This window comes from Anabrus simplex, chromosome 1, assembly GCF_040414725.1.
Source record: "Anabrus simplex isolate iqAnaSimp1 chromosome 1, ASM4041472v1, whole genome shotgun sequence".
Lineage (NCBI taxonomy): Eukaryota > Metazoa > Arthropoda > Insecta > Orthoptera > Tettigoniidae > Anabrus > Anabrus simplex.
This window is the reverse complement of record NC_090265.1, coordinates 442,507,180-442,524,225: the sequence shown is the minus strand read 5'-3', so window position 1 is coordinate 442,524,225 and position 17,046 is coordinate 442,507,180. Positions and strand designations below refer to the sequence as shown.

The 17,046-nt window shown below is 39.7% G+C and overlaps 1 protein-coding gene across 1 annotated transcript in view; it reads left to right on the top strand.

Annotated features, from left to right (window-relative positions):
* The window catches only part of Nct (Nicastrin), a 178,792-nt gene that overhangs the window by 125,302 nt on the left and 36,444 nt on the right, over positions 1-17,046 (top strand). Inside the window, exons 8-9 of the mRNA XM_067135186.2 lie at positions 3,662-3,834; positions 3,919-4,102. Coding sequence (XP_066991287.1) covers positions 3,662-3,834; positions 3,919-4,102 — 357 coding nt within the window. The remainder of the gene's footprint in view (positions 1-3,661; positions 3,835-3,918; positions 4,103-17,046) is intronic.

Below are 17,046 nucleotides of genomic sequence, written 5' to 3'. Positions count from 1 at the left end.
TCTTGCCTAATATTTTCAAATAAATTGTGTTCAACCCCCTGTGGATGGGGAGACGCAGAAGAATGCTCCCTCGGTATCGCATGCTTGTCATAAGAGGTGACTAAAAGGGGTAACATCCCGTGTGGGTGGGAGTCGCAGACGGAAAAAAGCCCTTGGTATCTCCTGCCTGTCGTAAGAGGCGACTAAAAGAGGTGACCTAGGAACGGAAATGTACTGTAGTTTTAGTAAAATGTGTTGGAGCCTCTGTGGATGGGAGGGGTTGTATACATCCACAGGTAATCCCTGCCTGTTGTAGGTGACTAAAAGAGTCCTGTGGCCATCGGTCCCCTCTTTATTTATTTATTTATTTAATTTTTTGTTTGTTTTAGGGTTAGTTGTAGACCGATTCAGAATTCTTGATATGTGTGCTGCTCAAAGATGGTCCTCTTACGTGTATGATTATGCTCGAAAGCCCAACGGCATTCCCAAAAATTACATCAGGATCAGCCTGACAACACAGGTTCCCACTCAGCCGAATGCCAGGACATATTTTTAATTGTTTTTATTTTTTAATCTATATTTATTACTCTGTACACTGACTTAGCAAATGTCATGGGATAGTCACCTAATAGTGTGTGGGGCCTTTTCTGGCCCTGCGAACTACAGTGAGACGCCGTGGAAGTGAGTCTACAAGTCCCTGGTAGTCCTCTGGACGCAGCGGACACCAAATCGTTTGCAGAGCGGCCACCAATGCTGGTCTGTTCGTGGGTGCAGGATCCATGGCACGGAGCCTGCGTTCCAGGACATCCCAGGTATGCTCGATAGGGTTCATATCGGGGCTCCTGGGTGGTCATGGCAGTCGTTGGACCTTGCTGCATGTTCCTGGAACCATCCCTGGGTGACGTGGGACCCGCAGAACCGTCTGGGTGCTGGAAGGCCAAAAATGGGTGGAGATGGTCTCCGAGCAGCTAAACATACAGCGAACCATTCAAAGTCTCTTCCAGAACAACTAGGGGGCCCATTCCATACCAGGAAAATGCACCCCAGACCATAACAGAGACACCAGCGCCCTGGACCACACCTTCGAGGCAGGCGGGATCCATCGCTTCATGTGGTCTGCGCCATACACGGTGCCTCCCATCGGCATGGTGAACTTGAAATCGTGATTCGTCCGACCATATTACGTTACGCCATTGTTCCAGTGTCCATCCCTGGTGACTGGCGACAAATGCGAGTCGTTGTGCCCGATGACGTTGGGTTAACAGTGGCACCCGTGTGCCGCGCCGGGTCCCATACCCCATAGAACCCATATTCCTATGGATTGTCCACTGGGAGACGTGTCTAGCACGGCCTGTGTTGAATTGAGCCATGATTTGTTGCACGGTTGGCCGTCTGTCACTATTGACAGTCCGTCTCAGATGTTGCCGGTCATGGTCATCGAGGGTGGCGGGACGGCCGTTGTGGACGGTGACACCCACATTCAACCATTCACGATACACCCTGGACACGGTTGATCGTTTGAAGCCGAATTCCCTCGCCACTTCCGAAATCCCACTCAGAAAGACTGTCTTAGTTGTTTTCCCCAACTGAAATGAACATAGGGCATTACAATGACATCAGTAGGAATGGTGCGAGTAAAAGCAATGATTTCACATGAAATACTCACTAAATAGAGAAAGAAAAACATTTTCTCACCTTTAAGGAACAGTGCTACTCTGCCGATCTAACAGTCCAAAGTTCCAGAACTGGAATGACCAGGCCGCAGACAGCCGTGATCCGTGAACACTCTAGTCTTTTTTGGGGGGAGGGGTCAAATAGTGAATAGTCCCAGGGCAGAAACTATGCCCTTTTCCTAGGAGTATCCGATGAGCCTTGAATATCTCAATTCACTACACTAGTGGTGGAAAATTCTATCTGACTTGGAGGCAATGTTTTCCTCCAAGCCAAAGTAGAAACCCCTTCTTCACTGCTAATTTTTGAATAAAATGAATGTAGAATTGAATAAAAGTGAAGAGGAAGAAGCTATTTTTAAGATACAGCATTTTTTCAGGGTAGAATTTTGAGTTATTGAATTGTGGTGCTATAATTTGTAATATGCCTAAATTGTAATTCTAGACCAGCCCATACTACTACTACTACTACTACTACTACTACTACTACTACTACTACTACTACATGAGCCTCTGCCTTAAGAGTGTACACTGCTTATTCAAAACACCGGCGTCAGAGTAGGGTTCGAATAGCTGGAATACTATGCTGAACCAGTGAGTTACGTACCAGCAGTACGGTATCAGAAAATGTATGAACCAGAGGAATGACATGCTAAAGAAGAAAGTTTTCTAACTCTGTGGCATATTGTAGCCATTGACGAAACATGGGCACGGGCGTATTAGCCTGAACTAAATCGGCAGTCAAATGAATGTTACCACACAGGATCCCTGTGTCCAAAGAAAATTCAACAGGAACCCAGTAGGGTGAGGGTCATATTGATAGTGGCATGCAATACTGAAGGTATCATCATTAGTTGTACTGTGTCCCAAGGTTGAACTGTCTGTGTGTACTTTTGCCTTTTCCTTGAGCACCACTTGCATACAGCTATGTGGCTGAAACTTCCACATTCTTACGGGAGAATCCACCTTGCATTTTGGATGACATTGCATGTTGCCATATGGTGATAGCAATGACTACTGTGTTGCGCAGATGGCATTGGTAAGTCTTGGAACATCCTCCATATAACCCTGACAGAGTCCTTGTTACTTTGATTTGTTCCCTCGGTTGAAAGAACTCCTGCAAGGCATTAGGTTTCCTGATATTCCATCAATGCTCCAAGCAGTAGGGCTGATAAGTAGTTGTATGCACAGAAATCGAGTGTTATCAACTGAGACCACTTTGTTGCCTCACATTTGGCAGAGGGTCCAGAACTTTGCTGGGTATTATAGTGAATGTAATAGAACTTCGCTGATGACCGCAGTAAACTCTTAGCAATATCTGTGTTGCCATATTTTATTTACAACCCTCGTATAAATAATATGGGGACTCTCTTGCCATAACTGTGAAGAGCTTTGTAGATTGATGAAGGCAAATATACAGTGGATGGCCCAGTATTTCCTACAAGAATATAATGAAATGAGGTGGGGTTCTCAACAATGAGCAAGAGATGAAAATGTTTTTGCACTGCATTGGTGATCCTGGTTATCAGAATATGGTGGCTGAAGGTATAGGTGTCAGGAGTATCAAGAGCATTTCTTGATGTTTCGATTGAAATTGAATCTAACATCTGGCATTTGAGATTTAGGAAATTGATGGTCCCTTACCATGTTAACATAACAGCCTATAAGTCCTCTGCGCTTTCATTCATAGTGATACTGTTATAACTGTGCTGTGGAAGTCCATGGGAAAGACTGTCAGTTGTTTACGTGCCAGTGCACTGGGTTGTGCTTGTGAGTAGGAGCTCATTGTTGTCGCTAGACATTCCATGTATGCACTTACTTGGTGCAACAATTTCTTCTGTAGATAACTTTTGAGTGAACTCTTTTCCTTTCCCACTCGTGAGTAAGTACTCAATTTTTTTTTATCTTTGTCTTATTGTCAGCATTTAATCAAGCATAATGTACCTTTCATAGTCCTACATAAAGGCTCCAGAATATCAAACATAACTAAAGGCGTTATTTTTATGTTATAGAAATCAAGCTTTGTGAAAGCTATGCAAATGGAAGGAGAGAAATTGAATCTGAACTTTACAGAAGTGACACCAAAAGGTCGCCTTCCTCCCGCATCACTACAAACATTTGTATCCAATGACCAGGAACTTCAAGGTGTTGTGATTGCTGATTATAAGGAACATTTCAATACTCCGTAAGTCTTACTAACTAGTTATTTTGAAGATCACTGATGAGTTCTGTTTTCTAGAGCATTAACTGTAATATTTTACTTTTTCAGGTTTTATCATAGTATTTTCGATGATAAGAGTCATCTGAACTACACCTATCAAAATGGCAGTACACTTCCTGATGACTCTATACAGACATTTATTGCAGATTTCTCAGTAACATTAGCTCGTGTTCTTTGCCAAATGGTTTCTAATCAAACTTGTGATGGAAATGTTACAGCTGTTAAAATTACTGTAAGTATATAAATACCATGTATTACCATGGCGCAAAGCACTGATTGTATTTCAATAATTACTATCTTTTTTTTTCTTTTTTATATACATCACTCATTGTTTATAATTAATCTTAGTGCTTTTATTTCTGAAATAAATAAGGGATACTCTCAGATTAAACGTGGCAAAATATCATGACTTTACAATTTTCATATTAAAAATTTAATGAAAAGCAATATAACTCTAAAGCCTTTTCAGTACGTTTTTATTTATTTATTTGGCGTATGATGAATAATGACAACCTATAAACTATTTACACAACCAGTGAAAGATGAGTACAAAGTAAATACAAATTATCATATCTATACAGTCAAAGAAAGCAATTTACAAAGTTTGAAAGTACAAGAAGAAAACACAATATATTTATATCGCTATCCACCTATCAACTCTGACAGTTCATATGTACACACTGAGTGCGAGTGATGTACATGTCACTAAATGTGAATGTCCAAACCCGCCACCCACTTCACTGCTTCGGGTGTTGCTGAGTTGAGGTCTTCCATGGTGCCAGTGAAAGCACAGAGTGGACATTCCTGCACTACATGTTTCATTGTTTGTCGAACCTCCCCACAATCACAGTATGGAGAAACTGACCAGCCCCAGGTGTGTAAAGTAGATGCTGTTCTACCTACTCCACATCTCATGCGGTTTAGTCTACTCCAGGTGCAACGTGGCAGATCAAAGCCTGCCAGCTTTGTGGATGGGTTATTAATATCCACTATTGCCCGAGGTGGGGATAAAGACCACTCTGTTAACCATTTAGAGGTGGGGTTGAATTCGCTAGATGTTATCTTCACGGCTGTCTTCCAAGCAGGCTGGCGAGACTTCAGGCGTGTGCATTTCTGTCTGATATCCTCATGAACAGGTAGACGTTCATTCTTTAGCATTCTGGTCCATAGCTGAAAAAGGGCCTTCTGTCTCCTGATATGTGGAGGTAGTATATTGCTGAGAACCGGTAACCATTGGGTCGGTGTAGCACGAAGTGTACCAGTTATGATTCGCATGGTTTGACGAAGTTGTGAATCTACTAGCTGTGTGTGACCACTGTTAAGCCAGACACCAGAGCAGTATTCTGCTGCAGAATAGACGAAGGCCAGAGATGTTGTCCTTAATGTGTTTCCATCCGCTCCCCAGGAAGTTCCAGCCAATCGTTGGAAAATGTTATTACGACTTTTTAGTTTGTTGGCGGTTTTGTACAGGTGATTTTTGTACGTAAGAGACCTGTCCAATGTTACTCATAAGTAACTGGGATTGGCACAATATTGTAGTTCATGGCCCTTGAAGAATACCCTTGGATGGTGGTTTGCTTCTGCGTTGTTCAGATGGAATGTAGATGTCACTGTTTTCTGTGGATTGGGATGAAGGTACCATCTTTGAAAGTAGTCATCCAACAGTTCAAGGTCTCGGTTAAGAACTATTTCAGCTTCTGCGAAGTTGGGTCGTTGAATTGTAAGGCAAATATCGTCCGTATATATGAACTTTCGGGACACTGTTTCAGGCAGGTCGTGGATGTATAAGTTGAAGAGAGTAGGAGATAGAACCGACCCTTGAGGCAGACCATTGTTGACTTTGTGGAATTTGCTACTGTTGTGTTCTGAGTGAACTTGAAATAGTCGGTTGCTTAACATTCTGTCAATTAGTGTAGTAATTTTTAAGCAAGGAACAGCTTTAATCAGTTTAAGCATAAGACCTTCCCTCCAGACTGTGTCATATGCAGCTGTAAGATCTAAGAAGACAGAGACGCTTTTCAATTTCTTCTCAAAACCAACCTCCAGATATGTGGTCAAGGACAGTACTTGGTCACTGCAGTCACGGCTGGGTCGAAATCCTGCTTGTTCAACTGGAAGGAATGCTTCGATGGCTGGTGCTATTCGGTTTAGTATCAGTCTTTCTAATAATTTGTAGGTGACGCAGAGTAGAGCTATAGGTCGATAGCTTTGTGGGAGAGTTGGATCCTTTCCTGGTTTCAGAAGGGCAATAATTTTTGACTTCTTGAAGATTGGGGGAAGTCTTCCTGACTGTATGTTGAAAACACTAATTATAACACTATAACATAACCTGTAAAAAAAAAAAAAAAAAAAAAAAAAAAAAAAAAAAAAAAAAAAAACACTATTAAACAAAGAATGACACGTTTCATTATATAAGAACATCCTCGGATTCTATCAAACCACTTTAAATCATGCATATACAGTGAAAGGCCGGCCCCGTGGTGTAGGGGTAGCGTGCCTGCCTCTTACCTGGAGGCCCCGGGTTCGATTGCCAGCCAGGTCAGGGATTTTTACCTGGACGTGAGGGCTGGTTCGAGGTCTACTCAGCCTACGTGATTAGAATTGAGGAGCTATCTGACGGTGAGATAGCGGCCCCGGTCTAGAAAGCCAAGAATAACAGCCGAGAGGATCCGTCATGCTGACCACACGACACCTCATAATCTGCAGGCCTTCGGGCTGAGCAGCGGTCGCTTGGTAGGCCAAGGCCCTTCAAAGACTGTAGTGCCATGGGGTTTTTATATACAGTGAAACCTGTTCAAGATGGAAGTAGTCGGGTCCAGCATTTTTTCTGATTTGGACAGGTTTCCGTATTATTCAGGTAGATCAAATACAGTATTTAATGTGACATTGTTTGTTATATACTGGTATTATCTGAAAAGTCTTAAAAGTGAAAGGCATGCTATACATTGTGTGAAAACTTTCACTCTAGGCAACTGTACTTACGTTACAAGGAGCCTCCAGTGTCTTATCCATCTGTTAATCTTGATGTAATTCCAGTTCACGGCACAAATTTTGTAAACACTTAAAACACTAAAAGTTTAATAACCCCATTAAATTAAAAATGAACACTCTAAGGCTACTACAAAACTATTTGTCAATACACACGAATTTATTTCTTGCTGCTGGAGCTCCGGAAGTCAGTTGCCTTGACCTGCTTGGTGTTGTGCTGGATTGAACTTTTCTCGATGGATTCTTTAATCCAGCATAAATATTGGTATAGTTCAGGCAAGTTAGAGATTTCTGGAGAGTCGTTATCAACTTCTGTCTCCTCTTCCTCGTTACTTTCATCATCATTTTGCCCCATTTTTTCCTCAAGCCCTCTTACCAATGATTTCTGTCGCAAAATCAGCAGTTTGATATGGCAACACACCACAATCATCGTTGATATATTGGGCAGCATTCATGTCTCAAAGTTTTCAGAAGAACACATGGATGATATGGCCTGCACATTGTCTTCCATTTCGTCCAAGAGTCCATGGGAAGAAAATTAGCCTTCCTGAAGCATTTTGCGACAGTTTCTTGCTTTATTTTCTCTACTGCCATGTGGATCCAATTCTCAGCATCCAGCACAGAAATAGATTTTGCCATGTCACCTGCACTAGCTGCCCCCTCCATCTTCGCAGCTGTTGCCTGCAGAACTAGTCTCCTGTAGTGACTTTTAAAGGTGTACATAACACCTTGGTCCAGGGGCTGTGTGATACTTGTAGTGTTCGGTGGAAACCATGCTAGTGTTGCATTGGACAATTTAATGTGTGGATGGCATGTAGCATTGTCAAGGAATAGCAACACATTATGATTTTCTCTCTTCATTTTGGCATTGAAACTAGTGAGCCATTCCTCTGTCAGTGCAGCAGCAGTCATCCACGCCTTTTTGTTTGCTCTCCATATGACCGAAAGTCTAGATGTGTGAAGCATCATGGCTTAGCTGATTTTCCTATCACCGAAGATTTTTCAAGTTGTCCCGCCATATTCCCGCAAAGAATGACATTTAACTGTTCTTTAGACATTTTGCTACCTACACATTCCCCCCCACCGCAATGCGAGCGACTTTGAAGGAAGTGCTCTATAGAACAAACCCGTTTCGTCTCCGTTGTAGACGTCGTTTGGAAGAAACCCATCCAATAATGTCAGTTTTTCCTGCCACTCACTAACAATAGTAAAATTGACATCACTTGCTTACCAGTGCAGCAGTGGGCTCATCGGTTGGAATGCTGCACCTTTCCAAGACGCTGGCCCTGGTACGCCGTTGTGACACCACTGCAAGCCTCCTATGTAGGACAATGCAGTGACAGAGCACTAGGGGAAGCAAGTGCCTCCACCTGCATAAATGCCTGCCTTTGGCTTATATATTAAAAAAATAAGGTTCCTAGAAGGAAACCATAATTTAATTTCATCGATTGCAAATGTACTAGTGCCATCGTCTTGGAAAGGTGCAGCATTCCAACTGATGAGCCCGCTGCTGCACTGGGGCAAAACTCGGGTAATTTGACGATCGAAAAGGCCTAAAGACTAAGAGGTTGAATGTTTTTTACATTTGCTACTCCCCATCACGTTTGGTCGTCTGCTTACTTTTTGCACAGTTTTGACTCGTAGGCACAGTATGCTCTCTGCAGATAAAACAATCCCAAGTAGCACACTTGGATTTTGAGGGCCTGTTCTTCTTCCACTCCCATTTGAAAAATCTTCCTGAACCATTTTGAGCGGCTAGACAAGGATGTTCTTATTTTTGTGTTCACTAATAATCTCCTGGATTCTTGCTGACAGTGTTCTTGACAGATTTTTATGCATAGTCTTAGCTCTATGTACTCTTCACACAATTTTTGTGCCAGAGATTTCAAAAATCACTTCCTGAGCATTCCTGTGTCATTTAAATTATTTTTCAGAATGATGAAACTGTTGATTCCACCCACATTCAGAAGACTATATAAAATGGTCAACGATTATTGGTTGCTTGTCCCTGCAGTAGTGTAGGTAACCTTAAGATCGTCCACATCATGTTTCACTGCATCTCCTCAGTCGGGATCTATGTCGTCACTATCATAGTAGGTGTTAGTAGATGATAGATGGTAGTAGAATGTAGTTTACTATTGTGCATTTGGGTTTAAATCCAAAGATAGGACTTGTTACTGACTAATTTTTAGATTGAATGAACAACGGTAGTACCTCTCGTTTGTTTGTTCCTAGAGTGCCAACTATTGTTAAATTATGGTTTGGAACATGTTCATTACTGAAGGATATGAGCAGTACCAATTGTCTGCAGTCACATTGCGACCACTGCCTGATACAGCTTGCACCAGCCTTAGTTGAAGAACTGGAAACAGAGTACCAGCGTAGATATCCATGTTTAGAGTTTAGCAGGTTCTTGCATATGCCAATATAAATATCTTTATCCCATATTTTGCTGGCTTACTCCTAATATACTGTCTGAAACCACATTTTCTGCAAAACGGTTCCAGCATTTCGTCCACAGTGCAATACTCACTAATTACATAATTACATAGGCAGTTTTTCACAACAGAATAAATTAACCCGATGAGTGCTACGCCTGTCTATAGACGGTGCACTAGAACTTTAATTTATTTGAGTTTCCCAGTTCACTCTTGAGTGCCGATTAGATCTTTGGCATGTTCTGCCATGTGTTGGGCATTATGTAGAACTAATTGACCTCAGCTTATAGCTTTGGGAAGTAACTTACAGAGCTTTTTGCATACGTCGGCAGAATTCATCTATGATGTAAACAAATATGGCAGAACAACAAGCTACAGTTGCTCTTGCAGCGATGTTATTTCGGATCAAAGAATCTTTCAGTTATTAACCACAGCTGAAAGTGATGATGAAGATGATTTTTTTGTTTTGTTTTTGATTTTGAAGGTGAGAGTGATAGTGTGTGCTGAATATATTGTAAGTGAGAAAGAAGCAGAGCTTCCTTCTAAACGAAGCAGTGAGTTCAAAAGCTATTTCATCGCTATTTTTGTGGCGGACGGATGATTTTTCTCCACTAGACTTTCAAGTAACTGTGACAGACTCTGGGAGCCAAGTAGTGTTTGATAACAAACCAAAAATCATTGGCTTTTCTAAAACTTTTGTGCCAGTGGAGTTGGTGCAGCTGGTTGAATAGATCGGTATCACAAACAACCGATGAAAAACATGAACTCTTACCACATTCCAGGTTTAGAAAGTATTTTAAAATAACAACTTATGTACTTGTACGGTGTTACATATATTAGTTGCTTACAGATTTTAGGAAATCATTTTATTTTGGGTTCTTTTCTGTGTATAAAAGTGATGCACTCGAGGGCACAAAAAGTGTAATTTTCTTTTCTCTCAAAATGATATTGAACATAAGGTTATAATTTTCCATTTGCATTTAGATTTATAAAGAACCAACATTTATAAACATTTTAAGGTAATCACCCCACTAATAAGTTAAAAATTGAAGCTTCTACAATTTTTTTTTTTTTTACATAGGAAGAAAAATCTCAGCACTGAGGTACCAAACACTCAAGTGGTAATTCAGCACTTGTTAAATTAATTCTTGGTGTCCACAAGAGGAAATTTTTCTGTCAATTTCCATTCCTCTCTGCTATTTATATTGTCAAATCTAAGAGCTAACAGTAAAAACTTGAAATGCTTGAAGCCATACAATTTCAAAAGAATTCCACACCAGTGCCATCTGATGCATGAAGATCTTCCAAACTCAGGTGGGAAGCTTTCAAAGTTCCTGACTTGTAAAAAAAATCAAATTGCTTCAATTTCTGCAATCTTTGTTTCACAGTATCTCTTTCCTACAAGTAATTACTTCAATTTTTTTCTCTCTTCTTAGGTTTTTAAACGTTATGTCATTCACCATATCATCAGTGAAAAAATACAGTAGTTTCCACACATCTGGTGGACTACTTGTTTCAAAGGCTTATCTCTGCACTTGAGGTAAATACGTTATTATATTGCGACCAAGGGTCCTAAGATCCATGGTCCATGGTGCGTGAACGTTCCAGTGTGTTGTCCAATCTCTTCGATTATACACAGATTGGCTTATGGTATTTTCTTCCTCCTCTAGTTTACCTAATTTTGGAACAGAAATTTTGATCACTGTCTTCCAACACATTGGCGTCATCATCATTTACTCTCTCAGTTGGCATCTCTTCTGTCCCTTCAGCGAATAACTGTCTTTGAATTGAACCTTCAGCTTTTAATACAAATGAAGACACATGGATGTAACCACGAACTGCACACAGTGCAACATGGCGGTAAACAGTGATCTAGTTTTTTCTCAGAGTGAAATGTTCAATAATAATATGTGTGTGTTGTGTAATGGAACCAAAGACGGAAGTAATGATAGTCTTAATGCTTGTTATGCATGTGTATTTAAGAATACGTTTGGTAGCGAAGTGTTGGATCTGGCAGACGATCACGTTTCCAATAACCTCACTTCGGACTCCTCGCATTTGAGGTTCAGGTTAAGGTCTCTGGAACTTGAACTATCATCTAAAGATGAAATAATCAGAATGTTATCCATTGATCTAGAAAATACACTACTCGAGTTGATGAACCTAAAACAAAATAATGTCGAAGTGCCGAGACAATGCGAAAGTGATTTTGAAGAGGTTAAGTTGAAGCATTTTAGGCATACCCAGAAACATGTTGCATTTAAAGATACTGTAAGTAATAATTTAGTGACACAAAACAGTTTTCAAGTTTTAGAATCAAATGATAAAGCGGTAAACATAGAATGTGACTCAGTCAGAGTGTCGAAAAGACAAAGAAAATCCCGTTGGTGACCGAAACAGAGAGAAGCCCGTACTGTAATAGTGGGGGGGCTCTATGATAAGAAATTTTGGACTCGAAGTTGAAGAGGGTATTGCGTTTTGCTATCCAGGCATACGAGTGGGTCAACTTGCAGAACATGTGAACAGTGACAGTATTAAAGAAAATCCTGACGCCTTGATTGTTCATATCGGCACAAATAATGTTTACAATTTGTCAACACCCAGTGACATAATGGCCGAGACTGATAGACTTATTACTGCAATAAAAAGGAGGTTTCCAGTGGCAAAGCTTTATCTCGGTGGCGTTTTATATCGGCACAATGTTGATTATCATTATATAGGTGCTGTAAACTCCACTCTTGATTGGTTATGCCGTAATGGAGATGTCCTTTTTGTCGATGGTAATAGTTGGCTTAGAGGCAGTGATTTTGGAAAAGATGGGCTACACCTTAACAGAAAAGGAGTCCCTAAGTTTGGGGCTACACCTTAACAGAAAAGGAGTCTCTAAGTTTGGGAAAATTCTCAGTAGAATATCTAGAAGAATGCTCTCGGGAAACTTATTAAGAAAATGAGGGGGTTGCAAATCCTAATGCCCAAAACTTAAGTGATACAGTAAATGATTTAGAACATATAACCTATATCAGGAATGAAATACAACATGTAGACGGGGAATCAGTTCACAGAGGTCAGATACACAATACTAAGAAAGCACCAAAGGTTAGATGAACACTTTATAGGATACTATCAAAATGTAAATGGGCTTCGAAGCAAACTAACTGAATTTAGAATTTCTTCATGTTTAGCTGACTACGACTTCATGATATTAACTGAAATAAACTTAAATGATGAAATTAGTGATGAGGAACTCAGACTCGAAACATACTCAATTTTCAGATGTAATAGGTCTTCTTTAACAAGTATGAAGGCATCCCATGGGGGTGTAGTGATCTGTATTAGCAAGAGATTTAAACCTACTCTGACCGAGCAGGTTGGCCGTGCGGTTAGGGGCGCACGGCTGTGAGCTTGCATTCGGGAGATTGTGGGTTCGAACCCCACTGTCGGCAGCCCTGAAGATGGTTTTCCGTGGTTTCTCATTTTCACACCAGGCAAATGCTGGGGCTGTACCTTAAGGCCACGGCTGCTTCCTTCCAGTTCCCAGCTCTTTCCCGTCCCATCATCGCCATAAGGCCTATGTGTCGGTGACGTAAAGAAAGTTGTTGTAAATCTACTCTGATACCATCCATTAGTACGGTTGAACAGTTGTTTGTGTCCCTGACTTTTAACACCACAAAATTAATCATTAGTGCTTTATACATTCCACCCAGGTCTCCTGTCCAAAAATATTTCGAACATTGCATTGCTGGTAGAAAAATTATATCAAATCTCAACAACCATTTATTGCTCCTGGTTGGTGACTATAATCTACCACATCTTAATTGGATAGTAAATGAAGAAATATTTTCTGGCCTTGTGTCAGTAGGTAACCACATGGTGCAGTCCAGTTTAGTTATTGGCACATTTTCTTATCTCTGTTTAAATCAGTTTAATGATATCCCAAATTTTCTGATTCACTTTCTTGATGTGGTTTTCAGTAACTCAATTTCAATTGAAGTAAAATCTACGAGGGGGCATCAGATATAAACAGGATTTTATTTTTTATTTAAATTCATTTATTGAAAAACACAAGGCAATTAAAATTTATTTTTCCACATAGTTTCCTGTTTTGGAAATGAATTTGTCCCAGCGTATGCGCAGCTTTTTGATGCCCTCATCGTAAAAAGAACAGGTTCATGTCACCAGGCAGTTGCGCATGAAGTTTTCCACACTCTCATCATCTTCAAGTCGTTGCCCTCCTAGAGCTTCTTTAAACAGTACGAGAAAATGGAAATCGCAGGGCGATAACTCCTGGCTGTAAGGAGCATGATCAAGTGTAGTCCAGTGCATTTTCTGTAGCTTGGAGACAGTTAGAGCTGCAGTATGGGGCCGCGCATTGTCGCATTGCGATGATTGTTTGACAGCTCCTGTAACTGATTACAACTTGTTCTGCAGTTTCTGATACTGTCGCCCATCGATCGTCATCAGTATTGTCTTCAACAGCACAAATGTTTTCGTCTGTAGTGCTGATCCAAGGATGGCGATCGTGTTACTGATTTTCCACACGTTCTCGTACTTCCTTGAACTATTTATGGCAGGCAAACACATGCGTCCTTAACAGTGTTTGATCACTGAACTGTGCAGTCGATCTCCGGCAAATTTCCGCTGCTGTAACTCCTTCACAAGCAAGAAATTTTTATGTGTTGCGCAATGTGGAGGTGCACCTGTTGCTCGGACATCGTGAGCGTTACTGACGAAACTGCGGGAAATATCTAACGACTCTTTCTCCCCACTCCTAACGGTCCCGCCTAAGCATAGCAGAAACGTGGGGCCAGTCGTACCAACTGTTGATGTTCAGGAACAAAAATCCCATTTTTATTTGATCGACATTCGTAGTAATGAAAGTATTGTCCCCCTCGATAGACATCACCCAGCATTAGAGCTGTAGTTTTTATTTTGACTTTTTAAATGGTGACTATAATTGTCTAAATTATTACCTGTCACAGTTCAGCTGGAAGGTGATGTTTCAGAATGTATCAATTGATAAAACAGTAGAAACCTTCTATTCAGTACTACATTATGGCATGGATTACTCTAAAATGTAATGCACATTTGTGCGCAATTTCTTCTTATTATTAAAGCAATTATTTCACATTTAATGGGAAATATTAAATACAGAAAAGGGATCACTAGTGGTAGGACCTTTATCATATTTTGTATTGATTGTTCCTTTTAACAATTTTGAAAAAACCATCATTAATATGTCTTCTACTTCATTTCCAGTCTGTTGGGTTGGGTTGTGAATCAAGGACCTCCACAGTTTTCTATCTGTCCACCACTCCCTTCCTCCAGTATTTCTTGTACTTTTACTCCTCTCTTTTCTATACTCTCCTTCACCATAACCATCCACCTCTTTCTAGGCCTTCCCTGTTGTCTTCCTCCTATTATTTTCTCTGTAAGTACTCTTTTTTACATCCCTATATGGAATTTTAAAGACTCCCAAATTCCCAAAGTGGTATAATCATAAATTGAAGTCACTGATTATTGAAAAGAAGAAAGCACATAAGTGGTACAAAATATCAGGTCTCAGTAGTGATTATCAGCATTTCTTGAAATTCAGAAATGAATGCAAGTCTGAATCCAAATCTCCAACTGTGAACAAAGTATTACTTCCAATTCCCAGAAATTCCAGCAATATCTTTCTAAAAGGTCATGTAATAATATTCCTTCAACAGTGCATCTTAATGAAGTTACAGCTGATACTGGAGAAAACATTGTCAATATTTTTGCTAAACATTTTTTATCTTTTTATTCTTCTTATCAGAATAGTAATAGTATGTCATACGATTATCCTTTCTCTGTCAATCTGTCGGTTATAAACATTAGTAAGGCAGAAATTGACAACAAACTGATATCTCTGGAATTAAAGAAAACTGTAGGAACTGATCATGTTTCAACTTACCTGCTCAAGTACTGCTCATTTTTTTATGTGAAGCACTCTTTTATCTGTTCAACTTACCATTAAACCAAGGTGTTTTCCCAGAGGAATGGAAGAAAGGATTTGTTAATCCAGTTTTCAAAAATGGTGATAAAACTGACATAAAACAATATAGACCAGTTAAAATTTCTTCTCATGTTTCCAAAATTATTTGACTCAATAAATCATGACAAGATCACACATCTCTTTAGAATCATCATCATTGATGAGCAGCATGGGTTCTTTTCAGGACGATCAACCTGTACCAATCTTTTTTTATTCCATCACTTCCTCTTGGATGCAGTAGTGAACCACTCTCCGGTGGACTGCATTTATACAGACTTCTCAAAAGCTTTTGACACTGTTGACCATGATATCTTGCTGCAAAACCTTACAGATTATGCAATTAATAGGCCTCTCCTCTCCTGGTTTGAATCGTATCTTAAAAATTGCCTACCGATTGTTAAAATAAGGAATCATGTTTCTGCGTGTATTGTTATTGCCAGTGGAGTTCCTCAAGGGTCTCACCTTGCACCCTTACGTTTTACTCTCTACATAAATTACATTAAGAATATACTTAAGAATTCTGAATTGCTTTTGTTTGCTGATGATGCAAACATTGTTATACAAATTGATTGTCCACTTGATTGTTTAAAACTTCAAGAAGATTTACATTATCTGGAAAAGTACTGTATTCGAAATGGGTTGAAACTTAATACTGAAAAATGTAAAATAATATTGTGTTTTAAAAACAAGAAGAAAATATAATTTCAGTACAAATTTAGTAATAACGTTCTAACTCGTGTTTCACAAGTTAACGACCTTGATGTTTTATTCAGTTTTAACATATCATTTAATGAACATATTGAAAATATTTGTAAGAAATCATTACAAAGACTGTGTTGCATTACTAGATATTCCAGAGAATTTTCAAACTTAGCTACCTATCGACTGCTGTATGTATCTATGGCATGCCCTATACTAGAATACTGTACTCGTGTATGGAAACCTTCTCATCAGAGCTCTATCCATAGATTATATTATATTATATATATTTATATTCATTTAGAGCAGGATTCTCATATGAAAATCTTGATTATACTGCCCTACAACAGTCTTTAAAGCGTGCGGCTGTGAGCTTGCATCCGGGAGATAGTAGGTTCGAATCCCACTATTGGCAGCCCTAAAAATGGTTTTCCGTGGTTTCCCATTTTCACACCAGGCAAATGCTGGGGCTGTACCTTAATTAAGGCCACGGCCGCTTCCTTCCAACTCCTAAGCCTTTCCTATCCCATCGTCGCCATAAGACCTATCTGTGTCGGTGCGACGTAAAGCCCCTAGCAAAAAAAAAAAAAAAAAAAAAAACAGTCTTTAAATCTGCATAGTCTGTCACAACACCTAACCTGTGTATATATCTTTACATCTTTTTCTTCTTATACTCCATTGCCTTTCTTTTTAGTGAGTTTTGTTATGTTTTTTTCTTTATTGTGTGTAAAATGGTATTACCGTTAATAAAGTATTATTATTATTATTATTATTATTATTATTATTATTATTATTATTAAGACGTACACAGAAAATACATTATATTCATATGCATAAAACTAATGAAAAACATTAAGTTTTTACTGGATATGTAAAATTCTGGCTTCATAGAGTAGTAAGATTAGCATGAAGTATTGGTAAGGTACCTTCAGATTGGACAAAAGCAGTAATTGCACCTATCTATAAGCAAGGGAACAGGAAGGATTGCAACAACAATCAAGGTATCTCACTGATTAGTATACCAGGCAAAGTATT